This window comes from Babylonia areolata, chromosome 26 (assembly GCF_041734735.1).
Source record: "Babylonia areolata isolate BAREFJ2019XMU chromosome 26, ASM4173473v1, whole genome shotgun sequence".
NCBI classification, from domain to species: Eukaryota; Metazoa; Mollusca; class Gastropoda; order Neogastropoda; family Buccinidae; genus Babylonia; species Babylonia areolata.
In genome coordinates this window covers 23,184,987-23,206,749 of record NC_134901.1, presented here as the reverse complement: position 1 = coordinate 23,206,749, position 21,763 = coordinate 23,184,987, and the positions used below count along the sequence as shown (strand labels likewise).

At 40.7% G+C, this 21,763-nt stretch overlaps 2 protein-coding genes across 2 annotated transcripts in view; one reads left to right on the top strand and one right to left on the bottom strand.

The window, feature by feature from the left end:
- The window catches only part of LOC143300124 (FACT complex subunit SPT16-like), a 35,370-nt gene extending 26,006 nt beyond the window's left edge, over positions 1-9,364 (top strand). The window contains exons 22-25 of the mRNA XM_076613656.1: positions 223-352; positions 6,619-6,748; positions 7,117-7,194; positions 7,629-9,364. Coding sequence (XP_076469771.1) covers positions 223-352; positions 6,619-6,748; positions 7,117-7,194; positions 7,629-7,933 — 643 coding nt within the window. The 3' untranslated portion in view covers positions 7,934-9,364. The remainder of the gene's footprint in view (positions 1-222; positions 353-6,618; positions 6,749-7,116; positions 7,195-7,628) is intronic.
- A 732-nt stretch (positions 9,365-10,096) lies between these two features.
- Positions 10,097-21,763, bottom strand: part of LOC143300228 (aurora kinase C-like) — a 12,790-nt gene continuing 1,123 nt past the window's right edge. Inside the window, exons 2-8 of the mRNA XM_076613805.1 lie at positions 20,939-21,134; positions 18,636-18,747; positions 17,972-18,051; positions 16,441-16,579; positions 15,519-15,667; positions 13,835-14,066; positions 10,097-13,208 (exon numbers count right to left, since the gene is read on the bottom strand). Coding sequence (XP_076469920.1) covers positions 13,095-13,208; positions 13,835-14,066; positions 15,519-15,667; positions 16,441-16,579; positions 17,972-18,051; positions 18,636-18,747; positions 20,939-21,126 — 1,014 coding nt within the window. The 5' untranslated portion in view covers positions 21,127-21,134 and the 3' untranslated portion in view covers positions 10,097-13,094. The remainder of the gene's footprint in view (positions 13,209-13,834; positions 14,067-15,518; positions 15,668-16,440; positions 16,580-17,971; positions 18,052-18,635; positions 18,748-20,938; positions 21,135-21,763) is intronic.

The window sequence follows — 21,763 nt, the reverse complement described above, 5'->3', positions numbered from 1 at the left end:
CATGGAATAGCCAGAAAACCTGTCCCAGTTTCAGTGAAGAGAACAGATAGTGTGAAGAGCTCAGAGCCCTTTGTGTGCATCTGCAATACCTCATCCGTTTGTATGTGTGTGAGTTCCTGTCCCACTGCCCCTCAGTAGCTTGGGCCACTTTACCGATTTCAGTTTTAACGTTCACTGGTCAGAAATGTTTGAATTGTATGAATTTGTTTCTTTCCTCACCAGCTCCTGTGACATCCGCTACACTGAAGGCGTGCAGAGCTTGAACTGGGCCAAAATCATGAAGACCATCACAGACGACCCCGAGGGATTCTTCGACAGTGGGGGATGGACTTTCTTGGAGCCAGAGAGTGATGTGGGTGGTCTTTCAAAGTTTTTCCTCCATTTCTTGTGTTTGCGTTTTTGTAGGGTGGAGTGTTCTGTTCATTTTTCTCACCTTTTCCACTTCAAACAGACTTGCCACAGGTCCTCTGCTGTCCCTCAGTGATATTGACACCTGATTTTTAGTTGTGCAGTGGATGCATACAGTGCTACAGCCCGTCTGAAACTGTTATTTAATTACACATACTTAACCGTGACCCAACTAGTGCAGACTCCGGCAGGGGTCTGACATTCCTGTCCTGTGCAAACTACTATCCGCCTATGCGGAGCAGACGAAACTACGGCCGATAACCTCCCGGAAGTAGGTAACCTCCCCTTTGTCCCGCTGGTTATCGCCCTCTTTTTCCGGCAGCCATCATGACTCCTGTACCTGTGCTCTTCATACGGCTAAGTTTTTTTCGTATTTTCTGTCTGTCTGTCGATTCTCTGGCGTCCTTGTTTGTGGTCAAATTATGTCTCCAACCAGGTCACATAATTATGTAGCTCGATTGGGGAATCGTGCTAAAACTAAGGCGCGATCGCAATCGATTCGCTGACACTCTGGGCCCTCAACTCCTGGCCCTCTAAACAACGCCAACCCGTCGCCTTCTCCACTTCCTCCGCTCCCTCCGGTCGACTCCAGACCTCCGCCACCTCCTACACCTACTCTGATGACTTCTAGAGGTTTGTGGTCACACACTCAGGTCAGTGTTACCTTTCATGTCATTTTTATCGATCCGCGAACTCACTCGACGCGATCCGCGTTTTCTCGGCCCTGCCAGTCGGCAGTGTACGAGTCGATCTCCTCTATCTCTTTACCATACCCACAGTTGCACCAATGGAATGGCCACAATCCCTTGGAGAAAAAAAAAGAAAAAAAAAGGCAGCTTGTCTTGGATCCGCACGTTAGACTGGGCCCTATGTGCGATGCGTCCGTGGTGGCGGCCGTGACATCGGATCACGCGACCCCCCACGCGGCATGCCTCGACCGTCTCGGATCCAATAGCGACCGAGGCGTGTAGGGATGCCCTCCCCTGGTGTAGGGAGGAAGGTGGACCCATACGCGTGCACCCCCCTCCTTGTCCGGATCACCCGATCCAAGGGAGGCAACCCCTGCTTCAGCACCCTTGCCGGTGACTGCCGCAGTTATTTCCCTTGCACCGGCACTGCTCCTCGCCTTCAGTGCGAGTGTGTGCACGGTCCTACCAAGCTATGCGGTGATGACCCCATCTGCCACACCGCCGAGTGCTGCTGTTTCCCATCCACTAATGGTGTCTCAGCAAGCTACTCAACCAAACAATCAGCAACTCATCGCTAAACTTGCTGCAGCAATTATGCACCACTCTGCCTTCCGGTGCCGCGCCTTGCGCCCACAGAGCAGGTACGTGCACGTCCCATTGGAACTTCGGCAGTGTTGGATTCTTCTGCCCCATTGCCTAACTCTGCTGTTTCCCAGACTAATATTGGCACTTCCACGTTGGAGTACCTCTTATATCATATCATATATCAATATCAAGGCGTGCAAGCCTGACAAGGCCTTTTACCCGCTTGAAGTGGGGAAGAAAAAGAGAGTCCCCACGTATGTCTGTTGCATTTTTCAACATTTAGTGCGCAGTGCTTGAAAAATCAGAAAATATGTAAATGAGTTTTGTATTTAAAGTTTTCACAATGAATATCAAGATAATTCTTAAATGTATTAATAACTCGATCCTGCCTCTCGACAGTGCTCGGGCCGATCTTGTCTATCACTTTATCCGTCAACACACAATAACTGACAACTGAACGTCGGTCCTCTCGCAGGAGCTATTCGCGAGATTGGACCGCCGTTCAGCAACAGGGGGATGCACATCCCACGGCAAGCCGACGGACTTGTCACCCCCTCGTCCACGACGCCCATAACACTGGATTACGGCGCCGTCATGCCACATGCCCCGACCGTCTCGCGTCCGATGGCGACCGATTCGGGTTGGGATGCCCACGGCACTAAGGGACATTATAATTATTCCCCTTGCGCTCGTTTTCACCTGTGTCGGTTACGGTGGCATCAAACCACGGACTCTCACACACAACATGACACTCCTCCCTGTTCAGCGAGGACACGTCGCACAAGGGGTATATGTGCTCTAAAGACACCTTCCTTTTCGACGATTTTCGGCGCCAAGGGAGGCAACTCCACATTTGTAACCTAGGCGCGAGGCGCTCGAAGCTGTGGTTAGTTTCGCCGACACAGCACATCACTCCTGCCCCCCGTGCTGTCCACCAACGATGTTTTCTTTCGGTTTCTCATTGGGTCCTCATGCCCAGTCAGGGACTTTACACATCTTTGCATAGCAACTGCACTTTTCTTGCTGTTTCTCAGGCTATTGGCCACAGGAAATGCATCACAATATTTCCCCTTCTATCCATTTGATTTATTATCACAAGCAACAATCACGAAATATATATATACATATTTAAAAAAAAAAAAAAAAAATCTATATATATGTATATATATATATATAAACATATATATATATATATATATACACACACATATATACATATATATGAGATATATTGCTACATTCATACACATTTCTGCTTTCACTTATAGATGCGTACTTATCCATCGGTATACACATGTGTATGTGCTTATGGGATAGGTTCAGACGACTTTCATATTAACATGTACAATTATATTTCTATCTCTATTCATTGACATCTATTCATTGAGATTCCCTACATAGCAATATAGTCACACTTGCATTTGCGGCCTTCTGTTCACAATGCCCAGAACTCTCTGCCTCTACGTACTGGCACTTTATTCATATGCGTATGTACATCTCATATGTAGGTGCATGGACAGATTCCTTTCCATTGATGATTATGCACACTTACCCACTTACTTGGGTATATCTGTGCACGCTACAAGTATGCATATACAGCCGCTTATTTCTTGTGTCTCGATCTCTTGTCATTGGCATACTTCTGACATCATCACTTGAGCTGATGGAAGTTTTTATTCCCTTGGCACATATATGTATTCATTTTCATAAATTCATCCCTACCTTGCTTTTGGAGGACGACTGCACTCACAAAAATAAAATAAAATAATAATAGCCTCATTCACGCCTGAATGTATGCTCCTTCACATTTCAGTAGTGGCTGGTCCTTAGGGATCCACACACACCCCCTTCACACCCACAGGGCTAAGAATGCCTCTCTTGGTGCAAGGACGGACAAGGCAACCCAACTCATTTGCCTGCAACAATCACCCATAAGGCTGGAGATGCACAAGGAAGGATGAGGCAGTCCAACTTAGAGGTGCCACTCTGGACACACATGCCTTTCATTCCTTCCAAGTTTGTAAGGCATCCCTTCTTTCTCCCCTTGCCTACAACAACCCTTGGTTTGCACCACTGTGATTGTGACAAAAGCTCCACACAGGCCCTACATCCTAGCCAGCCTTCCCATGAAGAGGTGTCTATCTTGCCTTACAAGTTTTAGCAGACCCAAAAACTGCCCACTGGGCAGGAGACAATCACCCTCAGCCCATCTCTTCTACTCCTCTCTAGTAGCAGAAGGCCTGGGTCATAATTGTTTTCCTCTACATTTGGGAGAAAGGCATATTGACGAGGACGGATGCGTCCCACAAAGCACAACGAACCGTCCATTAGCCACAGGGGTGTACCTTTCTGCCCACTCATACCAGCACGGCAGATGCCGCATTCAAGCACATCAGTTCACCCCATCACCTTGCTTGAACACAAATCCAGCATCAACGTCTCAAACAATTGGCGTTTGAAAGCACTTTCTGCACTTAGTCTTCCCTGCCCGATCCTTTCGGCCTCTACACACAACCACTGCTGTGGTTACAGATGGCCATTCCTCCTCAAGCACTGTCTTTCCAATGAGACACTTCCAGAGGTTTCTAGCCTAGGCAGGCTATCCCATCATGGAGCCCCAGCCTTCGGTCAAGGGCCTGTCAGAGGATGACTTTGTTGTCACTTCGGAAGCAAGCACCATGTCTTCCTGACACACAGTTGCACCACAAGACCCCGTCAACTCTTTCCGGCTTCCTTACATTGCAACATAATCTGCATGGTGAACACCTTCGTCCCTGAAGCACACAGCAGCTGTTTCCTGATTTACCCATGCTGATTGGTGTCCTCCTAGGAACAGTATATGATAATCAGTCGTGTACGACAGTCTCCATCAGAACAGCAGAGGAGGCATCTGCTGTCCAGTCTATTCGGGCTGGAATTCGATTATACAATTTATAGTAGAGAGTGTTTTGCCCAAGTTGCATCCCCGGTCCCTCAATCAAGAGGGCCTTAGGACTCATCATTGGGACGGTTCCCAAAGGCTACTTAGGCCTAAGGCTACAGCACTAAGTCCCAGTGCAATTTGACTTCTAGTCTGAGAGACATAGTCATTCATGAAAGACTAAGCTGCAAATGATTTCCCTTTGCAATTAAGAAACCACTGATAATACAGCTCTCACCTTGCAGTTGGCCATACTAAAAACGTATGTCAGATCAGTGCCTTGATGTCAATAGCCTGTACAACACATCTTGAGCCACTTACCTCCCTGCCCCGCCCCGCTCCATCCCAGACTCAGTGCGCACCACACACAGCCAGAGGCCTGTCATGGATCCGGTCCCCTTTCTCACTAAAGAACCTTCAGCAAAAATTTTCCCCATGGAAACCCTCTTCCATTTGGGAATTCCACCACAGAATGAGACTCAGTGACCTGTGGGCACATGAAATGCACTTCCACAGCCTGATCCAACCCAGCCATTGACTGCCGACAACTTTCTGCAGGTTACTCCAACATGCCACACTCAGGCAGAGAAGCCACCAAGCCTTCCGTATGCCCCTTCGTGATGGTACCTACCTGGGCAATTACACAACCCCGTCCCAGAGACACCAGGGACATCAAGTCTTTTGTTGCCAAATGTCTGCCATTCTATGCATAGGCAACATACCAGTGCTGTCATTTTTTGACAACGTCAAAAAAAGGGGGGGGGGGGGGGAGTGCCCATCGCCTGTCAGCTCGCATGGAGGAGCTCCACAGATCTGGCTGTCATGCCTGAGGCAGGCCCAACACGGTGACCTACCTCTGTCTCGTGCCACAGTTTCCTTCAAACACAAAAACCACTTCCACTATCGGCCCACATCCGTTGTGGAATCATCAGATCAAACCACATGCGCACCTCCTTGCATTGACGCTCATCCACGTTCATCCGCTCAGCTGTGGTCCACAGACCTCCCCCACAATACAGCTGTGGACCTCTGTCTTCTTTACCCGCACTAATGTCCTTAGGCGACACAGTACACTCTACTTTCGTCAAATTCTACTTGAGGGACACCTATCGCCTTAGGGATAATGGCTCATCGACTTCTACCAGAGAGATGTCGCACGCCTGCGGGTTGATGGCGCAAGAGCCATCGCTTCTGTGGTAGCTGCACAACAGACCATCACAGCACACAGACAGTAGAACAGGCGAGCCCTCCACCTTGTCGCGCTATTCTGCACTAGTTGGGTCACGGTTAAGTATGTGTAATTAAAAGGAAATTTTCTATCTAAAATTACGTTTAAATAACATACTTACCGTGACCCAAATTTAAGACCCTCCCGTCCTCCCCGCTTCCTGTTCTCCCTGCTTGCTGCGCTGGTGATGGCATATTGCCGTCAAAAGAGGGCGATAGCCAGCGGGACAAAGGGGAGGTTACCTACTTCCGGGAGGTTATCGGCCGTAGTTTCGTCTGCTCCGCATAGGCGGATAGTAGTTTGCACAGGACAGGAATGTCAGACCCCTGCCGGAGTCTGCACTAGTTGGGTCACGGTAAGTATGTTATTTAAACGTAATTTTAGATAGAAAATTTCCTTTTTGAAAACGTGTCATCTGTGAATTATTGCATTATCAGGAGTACATAATGTTTAGTTCTGCAAAGTACACGTATGCCATAATGTCTATATCACAGTGGAACAGACCTGTAGTTTGGGTAAAATCACCTTTTTCCAGCTACCCATTAAACTGGATTTTGGGGCCATTCTGAATGGGAACTGTAGACAAATCACTGTGCAGGTCCATTCAGACAAAAGCCCTTAAAACCAGTGGATGTGCAGAAATCAGCTGTGTGTAGTGAGTATTGTGGAGAATAAACATAATATACATAAGTTCATGTTAGCAGTTTTCAAATAATCAGGGTTGTCAGAAAGTTCAGATTTTTTTGGTTCACTTTATCAAAATGAAACATGAATTGTATTTTTTGCAGAATGAGGAACAGGATGATGAGGATGAAGAGGAGGATTCCTATGCCCCTTCAGATGATGTTGAGTCTGGTGATGACGAAAGCAGCGAGGATGACAGTGAGGAATCCAACTGGGAAGATGAGAATGATACAGGTACCAGACTGCACCAATTTTTTATTCCAAAAAAAAAAAATATATATATATGTATATAGGGGAGGGGGGTGGGGAGTATACATTCTGGCAGAACTTCAGAAATGTAGTAGAGCTTTAGCTAGTTGTTTTAGGATGGGCAAGGGATGGTGGATTTGAAACCTTAATTATATTCATTATAATTTGATTGCTGAATTCAGTCACCAAGGGGAGATTCCAGCCATTGCATAAACCTGTTGAAACTTTCCATAATTGCACTCTTGATTTTTTTTGTTCTTTTCTGCTATCCTCAGACATTCATGAACATCTTCATAATGATTGTGGCTTCACAGGGACATGGTTGAGTGGTGACTGCTTGTGTTGGGTTTCAGGTTCTGAAGAGGAAGATCTGGGATCCAGCGAAGAAAGTGGCAAAGACTGGGATGAGCTGGAGGAGGAAGCCAGGAAAGGTAATGGTGTTTTGCCCACTGGTCTTTGGCATCACTGCAAATACTCCTGTCTTAGAACTTTGATTCAATCCTTTTCACTTCCTTGAGGGTACGAGGATAGGCACTTGAAGAAATGGCAACTTCATAGTTTAAATGAATAAGTTCATGTACAAACCCAGAGTACTCTTGACAGCGTTAAGAGTCATGGTCTATGCACAAAAATTCATGATTTTAAAAAGGCACTATCACAGTAACATATAAAAATAGTAACCTAGTTTTTCCATTCTCTAATAAACTTTGCAGTTCTCATGTCACTGGATTATTTCTTTCTACACATACCTTGAAAAAAAGTTAGTACTGCACATATTTTGATAATAAAGATAAGCTCACATTTTCAGTAGTAACCTCTTTCCATGAACATGATCTTTCAATGCATTATGTTGACTCTATTTCAGCCGACAAGCAGAAGGAATTAGACGAAGAAGAGAGTCGTCGCCACCCGTCTTCGCACAGCAGCAAACACAGGTCATCGCACCACAAGGGCGGCTCCGGTCACCGCAGCAGCTCTGGTCATGGCCGTAGCTCTGGTGGTCATGGCCGCAGCAGCTCTGGTGGTCATGGCCGCAGCAGCTCTGGTGGTCACGGCCGCAGCGGCTCTGGTGGTCACGGCCGCAGCGGCTCTGGTCATGGCCACAAACGTAAACACTCTCATGGCGACAAGAGCTCCTCCAAGAGCCCGGCCAAGAAGAAGCGTCATTAGACAAGGTGGACACATGGAATTTGTGACATTCTGTATGATGCAGACTTCCTTCGGGCTGCCTTGTTCGATACACACTTTCTCCATCCTGTCCTCAGTGTGTTTCTGTTGTGAATAGTTTTTTTTTCTTGCAATGACTGTATAAGTTCATGTATAGGTGTTGTCAGGTTTTCATTGATAATGGGCTTTTATTTTTGTCAGAAAGACTTGTTCAGGGTGGAGTTGATAAATTCACTTTCAACAGTTTATCATCAACAAAAAAAGTCATAGTGCTCATTCTTCTTTAGCAGTCATGTGGGAACAAAGTATGACATGAGTTAGTACAGTTGTCATGTTTTTCCTTTCACATCAGTTTTGTTCATCTCCAGTGGTTGGTATCCATTCATTCATCGTCTCCAGAATCTTTTTGCCAAGTTGGGTTTTCACCAAGCATGAAGGCTCCTGGTTAAAATGACTTCACATCGACCAGAAACTTCATGATTTCATGTGCAGCTTTTGTTCTCAATCAGTTCACGACGAATAAATTTGGGTTTGGAACCACTGCTTAGACAAAACACCCGTCACCAGACAAAGCAGTAGTGTTGTTTTTTTTCCATTTATGTTTTTTGTCCTCAGTGGTACTGGAAATTTCTCCCAAAATATATTCCATGAATGTTTGGATGTTTGCAGAAACCTAGGTTTGTGCAGATTATATGGATTGGTCTCAATTCTTGGAATATGAATGGAACTTTTGATATTTCAGTTGTGAGTACAAGGACTTCAAGAAGTTTGATCAGAATAGTGTTATCCATTCAGGATCTCACAGTTCAGCATTCATCATCATTCACATAAAATAATGTTTTCTTGCCCAGCATGTATTGTGTGGAAAAAGACTTGGAGATCTAGAGCTTAATGCTGTCGAAAGCAGCATGCGTGAAATCTTTCAAGCTATAGACATGCTATGGAAATGTTCACTAGAAATGAGCAACGTCTGGCCTTCATAGCAAACCCATTTCCTGTATAGATGTATGGGTGCTTCAAAATCAGAGGTGGCTTTTTGAATCAATATTGATTTAGTGTTACTGTACAAAATGTCTTTTTGACCCATCAAACATGCTGGGCATAGAAGATGCAAAGTACTGTGGATTAATGTGCAGCAATGTTATGTGAATGTTTACTCGACATTGAATGGACCAGAAGTGGCCTGCAGATTTAATTTGTTGTGATGCGAAGACAGTGGAAAGACTATTCTGGTTAGAGATTGTGAACTGCCCCAGTGAAGGGTTTTGCAGTATAATATTGTACATTCATCAGGGACAAATGTATGTGATGAAAATAAATGTTCAGCGTGTTCCATTTTTGTTCATGTGATGAAAGCTTACTCCACAAACACATGTTTTGTCACTGTATGATCTGTTCCATTTTTGTTCATGTGATGAAAGCTTACTCCACAAACACATCATGTTTTGTCACTGTATGATCAAAGTTCACCTTTGTTTTCATCCAATTTCCACCTGGAACTCTTCACTGCCACAATAATTTTTGGCATTTAAACAAAATCTTTCTGTTCTTGACTTATACTTTGCTACAAGAGGGCGTATAATTAACCCTTCCTGTATATCACCAAAAAAAAAATATTGCACCGTCATAGGTGTACAGTCACGGATAGTTTTATGAAGGAACAATTCTTTGTCATAGGTCACCCATGTATAGTTTTGCCCATGGTGTTAGTGAAGGTACTAAACCCCTCACAGTATGTCATGGGTGTACAGTCACCCATGGTCTCTGGAATTTCAACTAGTTGCAAATATAAATCAAACTGAAAGGTGCTTATAGAAATAACAAGTGATCCATGGATCTTCTGATGCTCTGTGACACGTAGAAAGTGTGACGATGTAATAAGTTGAAATGACGTAGAACTATCCTCAGTTTAGATGAAATATTCTTTGTTACTTAAATGTAATCAATTGCAATTCAGACATAAATCTTTCTTTCCCCCACCCTCCCTCCCTCCCCCAAGTTGCAGGATGGAATGATGTCATGTCCAAACTCAAGTGAATGAAGCCACTTGTTTCGTGTGGCCAGCTCACATGAGAGAACTGCAGTTTCTCAACAACAAAAAAAATAGATTGGGTGCCCACACACCCATGACATGGTGCACAAGGTTTTTCTTTGCTAGTATGGGTGTGCACACACCCACAACATACTGGAACATTTACTTACTGATTTGTTTATAAACACAGACAATTTTCAGTGGTTGGGCAATATGCTTTATTGAGAAAGTCATAAAATTTCTTGGCAATAACATTAAAACCAAGTGAGTTACTGGACAAAAACCATGTGAATGGATTTTTCACCCACAGCTTTCAGGAAAGATTAATTTCCCTTCCCAACTCACTTTTTCCCTTCCCTTGCATCCCAATGTACACATTGTATATCTCAGCTGCCAACTAGCAGGTCATCTGTTCACATTCTTCCAATCCTTACATTCACACTACAAAATTAAGGTTCATGTTCAGTTTATATATATATATATAAAAAAAATCAGACTGATCCAGTCATGTCAAACTGGTTTACTCTGTGGTCACCCCTCTCCTCCCCTTCACTCACTCAGCAATGAGCAAGATCTTCAAACTTAACATGCTCAGGGGTGGCTGTAGAATGATTCGACAGTCAATATACAAACCAACGAGTCAACATACAAATCAAACAAGGGATAGATACAGAAACTCTCTTCCAATGTTATAATTTAACAAATGACTATTTCGCAGCACAAAAGCCTATTTGTAAGGTTTCAAGTAAATCAGAAAAGGTGTAGGGCAGGAATCAAGTTTTGTGTTTTAACGCAGTTGAAATTTGTATTCACTTGTAGTCCTGATATAACCCTGTTTAGGTTGTCTGGACTTTTAGCAACAATTACAAAAATGTAGGGCCCCTTCAGTGATCACATGAAAAATCCATGAAGGCAGGCATGTTCTCATTCTGTACATGCTGACAAAAATGGATGTGTCAGGTGTGCCCATATATCACTAGATAAAGAGAAGACAATCTTTGATGCTTGTAGTCCAGCCTGCCAGACAGGAATTGGAACTGCAGTTTTAAAAATGTATTAAAAAAAAAAAAAAAGTTCATTTTTCTTTATCTTATTTATGTATTTTTTGGAAGTGAAAGGTTTTTTTCATTTGTAACCATGAAACACTGTGGTTTTACTTCTGCATAAATTGGAAATTTAGTTATCAAACTATCCCTGTTACAGTGGAAAGGACAGGGTAGTTGGGTGGTCAATGCTTCAAACTTGAGATCCTTTATTACACCATTTTCGATGCAATGATTTACAATCACACAACCCCCCCCCACCCCCCCTTCCCATCTTGTCCATCATTACCAAATTCTCCATATCATCCTCAACATAATTAATGTAAATACTTGAATAGTTTCAAACTAACCACTGGTCCACAGCTGCACTTGAATGAAGTTTAGTTAATTCCTGACGCTTTTTCACTTTAATACAGTGTCAAAGTTTAGCACACGGTTCTCACTGCTTATCTCCATAGCTGCTGAAATATATCTGCCCTGTGATCTTAGTCCGAAACATCCACAACTTGTACACAATAAGTACTAAATTATATGCAACCCCCCCCCAATTTTTGTGAGATTGTTTCCATAAATATAAAATGGTTCTTAAATTATTAGATATGTCAATGGTAAATGCTGGGAACTGACCACAATTTCTCCATGTTGGAAACCCTTGTTCTTGTGTTTTGGCTATAATTCCTGCACATGCCAGACAGGTATTCTAAACTTTGGGAATAATGACTCCAATCTTCTTCAGGCATTCTTTGAAGAGCTCACACTTTGTTACCTTTTATTCAAAAAGATTACACATGTGCGTGCCTCACAATCTGTACTGAGGTCATGTTTAAATGATTTAATTCACAAATTTATCTAACATTTTGTAACACAGGGAATGAATCCATACACTAAATTTGTGACACATGATGCATGACTTGAAAGTGTAAATTACTATCACTAATAGGAACTAAAAATTTTATGCTTTCAGCCAAATCATTGACACAAGAGCTCTTGGTAGAATTCAGAGGCATCACACTATTCTTCAGTTTCTTTGGGCCATGATGAACTCAAATATGAAAAACACTGGTCTGATACAAATACAGAATGCTATGCAATCAATAATTGATACTGCAAATTATGGCTTGTGCTCTCTCAGATCAGATGATAGTCTCATCAAGGTGCTGGAAGAGCTTTCCTCACTGAGAGCCAAAGCACAGCAATTTATTTGCCCAGAGAATGATAATCATAGCTGCTTATATATTTATAGCCCAGCTGACAGCACAAGGCCATATTCAGGAGAAAAACACTGTCATATGAAAAGAAATATTTCTGGAAAAGAAAATAAGGCACAAGTACAGTCATATTCAAGCACATAAACCCAGGACATGCCTCTGATGTTGACTGATGCGTCAATCTTTCACCAGAGGATTAAAACCAATCTCAACACAAACGTAATTTTACATTATTTACACAGTATACAAATAGAAACGGGCATAAAAATATGATTAAACAGAGATCCCATAGACTTTCATGGCCATTGGGACAGTGTGCCTAGGGCTCAGCATTGGAAGGCAGGGCCCAATCCTCACCTCCTCCCAACCGATGTCAGGTATCCATTCACACTTGGGTGGAGAGAGTATGATCGAAGTACAGAGCCTTTCACAAGAGCACACCACCATGGCGAAATTGGGCCTCAAACCGTGATCAGTGATGAATGCTGGATCAGAAGTAAAAGGCCTAACCAACTCTGCCACAGCCCCCCGCACCCTCCTCCAAAAAAAGAAAAGAAAAAAAAATTGCCAGCATTCCATTCATGTCCAATGTGTTAATAAAGAAAATAACCAGAAAAAAAATGCCCAATTATCAAGTCCAGAAAAAGACCGAAATTATTCAAGACCACCTAGAAAAATTACAAATCAATTATGAAGGAAACAGTACGGCAGAGTAAGCCAGAGAAAAAGAGAAAGAAAAAGGGTAAATTTCAGGACAGAATTTCGAATTTCCAGACAAGGTTACTATCCATTGGTAAAAGAGCCCCCAGCAACCCAAGGTGGGAGGATTATCCAGAGAAAGACTGAATGTGAAAGGAGATGGCAGCCTGTTCCATGCACTCTCAGGACGATGCGGACTTGGCAGCCTCTGCAGCAGGAGCGTGGTTCTCCACAATCCAGGGGTGTGTCATGACCTGAGTCAAGGGCAGACGTTTCCGGGGATCATGACGCAGAAGCTGAAAGATAACCATTCATCAGACTGATGAATCAGTCATCCACAGATTGATAAATCAACCGTCCATTATATGTTGTGAAATGACCATAAAGAAACAAAATTTACTTATACAGTTGGTTACTAAGACAGTAATAGTGTCTCAGTTTGTATCGAATTGTACTGCTTTTTGCTTTGTGAAATTTGGGCTGCTCTCCTTGGGGAGAATGTCACAACAGTGCAGAGCCATTTCCCCCCCTCCTATTTTGTCTGCAAGTGTTTTTGTTCACACACTCAAAGCAGACTTTGCCAGGGACAACCCTTTTGTTGCTGTGGGTTATTTTAAATCAAAAATCAACATACTATGCAGATACTGTATAAAATAACTTGTGGATCAATGGCAATGTCAGTAACTTTAAAATCAGACAACAGAACTTTTCATCAGCAGGACAACTGACAGCTCTGCACTGCTTTTCTCAAAACCCAGTGGATGTCATGTGAAAAAGCGATCAGTCAATGAATGTGGTGGGGACACTTTATAACACACAACTGAAACTGATAAACTCCCCCACACAGAGGCACCATGTAAGACCATTGAATATGGTACATGCCATACTAACTAGCACAGAACAACTTTGTGTCCAACTTTACCTTTGATATGAGGTCACGAGCCCCAGTCGACATGAAATCAGGAAAGCGCAGATCCACCCTGGTGATGCGGGAGTAGGTATCAGAGTGAGACTCTGCCTCGAAAGGTGGGTTACCCACCAGGAACTCGTAACACAGCACTCCCAAACTCCACAGGTCAACCTTTTCATCATGAGTTTTCCCCTCTACCATCTCAGGGGGCAGGTAATCCAATGTTCCACACATCGTTGTTCGTCTGTAAAACAAGCATCATGCATGGAAACTGATTCTTGAAGAGGGAAAATTAGTGATGAAAGGAGTTAGACAGATGTTGAGTGGAGAGGAGAGGTTGGAACACTCAGCACCTGGATTAAAAAACAAACAAACAAACCCCTCCCCCATAAAATTCAAAAGAGGAGAGGGAGAAATCACACTCCACAAACAGCACAGTACTATTTTATAGAACCATCACAACAGCAGAGGATTGGAGCAAGACAATGTGTTAACATCTATTTTAACCCTTTCGCTGCCAGGAAAATAAGATTTAAGTGAAATCTATTTGCCAGATTTTTTTCACAAAAAACGGGTATAAATTTTCAAAAAATTCTGTGCTCTTTGTTATTGAAGAAATACCCATAAAAGTATATATTTTCTGAAAGGTAAATGAATAAAGAATACAAAACACATGTTTTCCCATTTTATATATTCTCAGTGACATGCTGTTGTTTTGAAATCTGTGTTTTATTTTTTGTCACATTTTCAACTTGTTCATTACAAACATTAGGTAATGTGCACTAAAATATCATATTTTCTGGACAAATGGATATCTGCACACACAAAAACATACTAGAACCACCACAATAAAAAAAAATCTTAAAAAAGAGACAGATACACAATGCATTGTGACTTCTCCAAGTGATAATATGGATGCGAGGCCACACACCCTCAGTCTCCATCCCCCCTCCTCTTCACCTCTCTCACACAGTCACTTTATCCAGTTCTCATCAGACTGTGTTGGCTGAGTGCCAAGAAAATCGCTCACACTGTGTCCTGCCAATAATTCGGTCACTTTCTGTCTGCTCAGCTATACAGCCGGCATCACTTACTGATAGTCGTATCTTGGCCACTCTCTTGATTGCTCCCTGTATTTTCTATCAAATTGTCCTATAAACGTTCACCACTGTCTTCTTCAAATTTAGGCTTCAATTCTTTCTGAGTATCAGCTAAAGAAAGCAATCTTGGTTGATTTAGTTCGCCACGATCACATGTCTTGAGCAAGGCATTAGTCCGAAATTTTGTTGAGTGAGCGAGGAGTCGAGTCAGGCAAACACTGCAGCCAGTAAACCAACCAAAACGTTCAAATAAAGGACTGCCTCATGACATAGATGATGTTTCTAGCTGTGAATAGAATCTAGAAAGATTGCCCAAGCTAAAGCTACCAGAATTTTTGTCAATGAACTGAATGCAAACCAGGGAAAAGTCAGAATATTTCGATGACAAGTTATCTCCTGGTAACCTAACATTGATTGATGGCTCCCCAAGGAATGACAATGCTGAGAATGTGACAAACCTAGTGGTGTCTGTGTATGGGGGACTTGGAATGAGTGACGTTGAGTAATGCCACTGAAATGGTGCAGATAATGGGGCAGAAAAAAGAAAGAAAAAAAAGTGGTCAGACGACGTAAGGAAACTAAAGCAGAGTACAAACCTTGAGGAAGGAGCATGGACTGACCAACCAAAGTCAGCAATCTTGAGATCTCCTCTGAGGCCCAACAGTAGGTTTTCTGGCTTTATATCACGGTGGATCACTTTCTTGCTGTGGCAGTATGACAGAGCACTGGACAGTTGGTAAATGTACTGCAAGCAGATAGGAACAAACATCAGTACACTTTGAACAACCTGGTTTACATCTCATTATTGTCTTTGAAAGTTTTACTTCACACCTGGGGTATCCTTTATCTATCAACCTGCTGCCTCCATGTCATTAAAAAAAAACATTAAAAAAATATTTTAAAAATTAAAAAAAAAAACACTGATAGAACTGCTCTTTAGTATTACTGGAGCCGGCACAAAAACATTCTAATCAGATAATCTCAAACAGCATGAACAACTATTTTCTCATTAGTCCAAATTTTTAACAGGTACAACACAAACAGCATGCCCAAATACAAATACATGTACACATTCATACCAGTTAGAGGTTCAACTTCCCAGTCATGGACTAGAAAACATGCATGCTGTCATCAAATGATCAATGAAGCCATCCTTCACTACATGTTCTACTCCTATCTACTCCTCCACCACTCTCTCCCCCCCCCCCCCCCACATCCCTCCCCCCCTAAATTTAGTGCTGATCTGGGCAGTTTAACCTTGCTTCAACACTGACCCCACCCCTTTGTTTTACATATGTCAAAAATCAAACCAGACGCTAAATGAAAGAAGAAATAACAAATAAAAAAGATCACATCAAAATCACTGTTGTTTATTCATCAAGATTAAAGCCATTTCATTTGATGATCATGATGATGCTATACTTTTAACAAAGATCAATGATTCACTATCAATGTATCATTCAGTCACTTTCACACACACACACACATTCACACAACAAAAAATCTAGCCAAACTTACAGCTGCTGACCGCTTTTCATCAAATCTCCCACATCGCTGAAGTTCTTTGTACAGCTCTCCCTGGGGGGCAAACTCCAGTATCAAATACACCCGAGTTTTGTCGTGGAAGTAGCCAAACATGCGTAAAATATGTGGATGTCTGCAAAGGAGCACAAACTATATACAGGAGCAATTCCAAATAATTTACAATAATTTTTGACTACCCATACTCACATAAATTTACAATTGATTAACAAGGAGTCAAGTAATACCATCTAACTGAAATAATGTGGAAACTGATAATGATAAAGAGGGATCTCGATGCACTATCTTTTCCAAAAGCAACATCTTCTCTTTGACGTTATCAACTATAATTATAATTTTTTTAACGATCTCCCAGATCAACACAAGTGTGTTACCCCCTCTCATGTGTGTACACAGGTAGAAGATCATATACACATGTTAACTTAAAAGATCATGTAATCATGTCAACATCCAGTGTGCTTGGAAACAAAGATTTATTCAGTTTGGCTGCCTGGGTAGCACTTTCTTGGGGTAAAAACAATCACATGTAAAAACCCACTCACAGATCTGAGTGAACGTTGGAGTTGAGGCAGCCATGAATAAAGAAATCACCAATACACAAAGACTAAAATGCATCTATAGCCTAATCAGGGCTGTAGATATAGTCTTACACTTACAGTCAAACCTACAGTGGTATTGTTCATAAAAGAGGACCCCAAAACGTAAGCTAAATCCTAAATCTTATTCCATAAATCTTTGTGCTGGGGTGTTTACCTGTATCTATAACAATAACTTAGTCTTTTGTCTTTAGCTGATTATGTCATGGTTACTCAAATGTGAAACTAAAAAAACAAGTAGAGAGCAATCCTAATTTTGACTAGATAAATTATTGGCAAAAAGTAGCATTGAGTTTTCAGATTCTGGAACAGAAATAACTAACAAAATATCTATATGTAGGGATTTGGAAATATTCTTTAGGACAGACACTGAAGTAGTCAGTGACTGCACTGACAATTTTGTAAATCATCCTTTGTCACTTTGGAACTGATACAACTGGGGTTTTTTTTTTTTTTATCAAATGATCCATGAACCATTTCAATTTCAGTGTATATGTCAGTTCTTGCAGTTGATGAGTATTCAATTATTTCCAGTGCATATTAATTTATGTCAGTTCTTGCTGTTGGTGAGTATTCAGCTATTTCCCTTTTTGATGATACTGCGTCATTTGTGTTCAAATTTCTCCAACACACCCACAGTCAGAATGTAAATAACATGTGCATGATCTCTAACATAGACCTTTTCTGTAACATATTTCAGTATAACGTCTCTAAAGTAAAAGTGTGCCTTTTTTATTTTGTTTTATTTTGAATGCCAGGCTTTTTTTCCTCTCTTTACAGGAAACTTTCATCAACTCCTTCCTACTGTGACAAACTTTCCTTCATAAAATATTGGCTATGTGCAAAGAAAGAGCAGTTTGAGAAAGCAGTTTATAAAGAGTATGATAGAGCATTAAAATGGGGTGGCATACCTAAGGTGTGATTGAATTTCAATCTCTCGTCGAAGTTGGTGTTCAACTCCTGCTTTCTGAAGCTGTGACTTGAACATAAGCTGAAATAAATGAACCACTGAATATAGTCAACAATAAAATAAAGCACAGAACATCAAGTAATATTACTCTCACTGAACCAAATTCAATCATATTATCTTTTTTACAGCATAATTATGATTTGTTTCTGCTTAATGATCAATATGATAATAACCTTAATTCATACAATCATAGTTCTTATATCAATATATGTTAAACATAAAGGTGACTTACGATTGTCATACTTTTTAAGTGTTTTTGTTTATACACGCATACATTTTATTCAGTTTTCATTTGGTCTAAATCAGTTCTAAATTGCTATTTATGAAATATCCTGTTATCAACAAAAACGATTGTTTAACAGTGTCCAACAGTGAAAAATATATCAAAATAATAACTGATTTTTTTTCAGATTCACATGAATATTAACATTTCATATAAATAAAAAATGTATGCTTGTATAATCTACATAGTACATGTGTGTAATAATGTATACTGTATACATATTACCACTGAATCAGAATGATAAACTGGAGGAATCTCTTTTTATTTTTTTAAAGTACACTGTTATGAATTAGATAAGTTCACAACAGCAGATGTAAAATACCTTAAGCGCCACAATGTACTTGCTCTGTCTTTCTCTAGCCAGGTAAACATTCCCAAACTTTCCTTTTCCAAGAGGCTTGCCAATGTCAAAATCTCCCAAAGACCACTTCTTCCTGGAAAACAAATAAAAAAAACAAAAGGAAATCAAACAATGAAACAAATTAAATCTTCTCTGTGCACTAACATCTTGATAAATTTACCAATGTAGCTTTCTGCTAAGTTACAAATTAAACATCAGAACTATGAACAACAATTTTTCAGACAACACGTTATAACTTATGTCATGTTCATATTGTAATCCACAACCCATTTGCTAAAATGATTTTTTTTTTTTTTTTAAATAAAGAAAAAGAACAGAAAAATGACATCATTTACCATTTATAGATCCATGATCTGGTGCCAAGAGAGAGGGAGAGAAAGAGAGAGAGAGAGAGAGAGAGAGAGAGAGAGAGACGGACGGAGAGAGAGAGAGAGAGAGAGAGAGAGAGTGCACACATGAGTGTGCAAATGCCTGAATGCATGTGTACAGCCAGGTGAAGTTATTTTTCTGTGTGGCTTTCATCTGAATGGCTAAAGACTGGGAACACAGACAGTGCAGTTTAAAACTGAACTATACTTTATTCTATAGAAACCAATACTTACACTAAAATATACCATGAAAATCAACAGAACTCAACTACAAATATATACAGCAAAATGACCACAACCCCCCCCTCCCTACCCCTCCCCCCAAAAAACAACAACAACAAAAACCTGTGACAATCATTTATCTTTAAGTAATTCCAGTATTCAAGGATGATTCCTGAACTTATTTTACACATAACTATTTGGCTATGATGATTTTTGAAAAATGTAAAACTCAAAGACTTAAAAAAAAAAAATCTACATCCTCACTCTCAAAAAGGGTTCAAACTGGATTTAAAACTAAACCTTTCCAAACCATTCTGATCTTTCTTCTGAATTTTCTGTTATTACCTAGTTATTTTGTCTTATCAGTTATCAAAATTCTAACTTGGCATCTCTGAATGCAATGAGAGTTTAACTCTCTCCATACGAACGGCGAAAGAGACAACGCTAACAGCGTTTCACCCCAATTACCGTTATCAAAATATTGCAAGCGGAAGGCTCTTATACTGAAGAGGTGAATGTTGACAAAGAATACCACAATTCTGACGGCGGAAACTAAAGGTTGGGTCATTCAGACACCCACTGGACATCCGAGGGGTCTGTGTAGAGGAGAAGAGAGGACTGGCTGTACTGAGTGAGTTAAAAGCTGAATGCTTAGTTGTGAAAAGGCGAAAACTCCATACTCCACTGCTATAAGCTAAAGTACAAGTACTACAACAGCATTCAGCAAAGAAAATGGCCTCAGGATTTTTTATTGTTGTTATGTTGTTTCAACAATGGAACACCACTTGTACACAAATTTTCAAAACCTTTGACACTTTAATAGTACCGTTCACTTTAGTAAGACACAATGATGGTAAACTGAACAGACAGATGAAAAGCGTTTCAGAGTTTCAAAAGAAAAACCTTGCTGAACCTTTTTCAAGTTGTTTGCTGCCATTTCACCATTCGTTACATGTTTCTTTGGTGTGATAAAAAAAATTAAGATGTTGATACTTGGCTGGGCAAGCGTGAAGAATAAAGTCTACAGACTACACTCCAAAATTTTAGGGAGACAGAGCAGAAGACAATAGCGAGGTCTGTCATTTTGAAAGAAAAAAAAAACTGTTGAATCTTTATCCTGAAACCTTTAATCAGTTTAATGCCATTGGTACATTTTCAAGAAAGGTTTTGTATGACTCAAACTTTCTTTTCTTATAATTCTTTTTTTTTTCCTTTATTCTGCCTGAGTGCCTCTCCATTAATTCAAATTGTACTTTTTTTAGTTCTGCTTTAAGTTTTCATATAAAGTGCAAACTGTAAATGAAGATTAAAGGCCTGTTTTATTTATGTGTGACTGACAGTTTGAGGGGTAAAAAAGTAACAACTGGACCTACCCTGCTCCAAGTCTAAAGCCAAGATATAATGACAGATTAAATCACTTGACAACTGACAATGTGACATCTGTCATGTAATTACTGAACAGCAAATTAATCTACTGAGCATTAACATCATGTTTATAACATAAATTTGGGTATTTTTCTGGTGCCTAAGATGAACAAACAGAATGAAAAATAAATACGGAAAAAAGGAAAAAAAATAAGAATGATGAACTGAAAAAGAAGTTTCAAATTAGGCTGGAACAAAATTTTGATATTAAATCTATTATCTAATTCTATAAGACGACAAAATACTGACATTGTAGGATTTGCTCCATCTACAGTGGCGGAAGTGGTTGCAGGCTGGCCTGATTTCCCTGAGCCAGATGCCACAGAGTCTTCCTTGACCTTTTTCAACTGATTCAACTGCTGCTCTGCCACTGCATTTATCACACTGCTGTTGCTGTTGACGGGCTTCAAAATACGCTTAGGCTCCATAGACGCCATGTCTCAATCTGTGGTTTTCAAAGGAAAAAAATGTCAAAAGTGAGTAAAGTTGTCATGCTCATGTTACACACTTCAATGAATGATTTAACATTTTTATATTAGTGTACAACTACAAGGCAAGAGTTTACAGCAAATTAGGGAACTCATTTGTTATTGCAGTGTTCGTACTTTTTAAACCCAACATCTGCAGTTAAAAACATTAAATAGATCACTAAATCACATTATATTCAATCTACACTAAAGAAAAGGTCTTTCAATTTAGCGTCTTCATCTAGGTTTTTTTTTAAAGCTGTTGATATCTGGTGCATATTTTGTGTTAGTAGGCAGCGCATTCCAAAAATTAGCAATTCTGAAAGCAAAACAAAACTTTCATTTGTTAGTATAGCAATGCCTGATAAAAATCTTGCCTTCATTATTTCTAGTGTAATCAACTTCTGAGAATTTGAAAAGAGCAAGCACATTAATATCATCATAATTATGGAACATTAAAAAAAAAATTGAATTAGGTCTCCTCTGATCCTCCTTCCTTTGAGTGTAATTGGAGATTATGTAATCTTTCTGTTTTCAGTATAGTTTATATTTTTGCACTCTCTCGGGATTTTAGTAGCTTCTTTGTACATTTTCTATCATTTTTCAG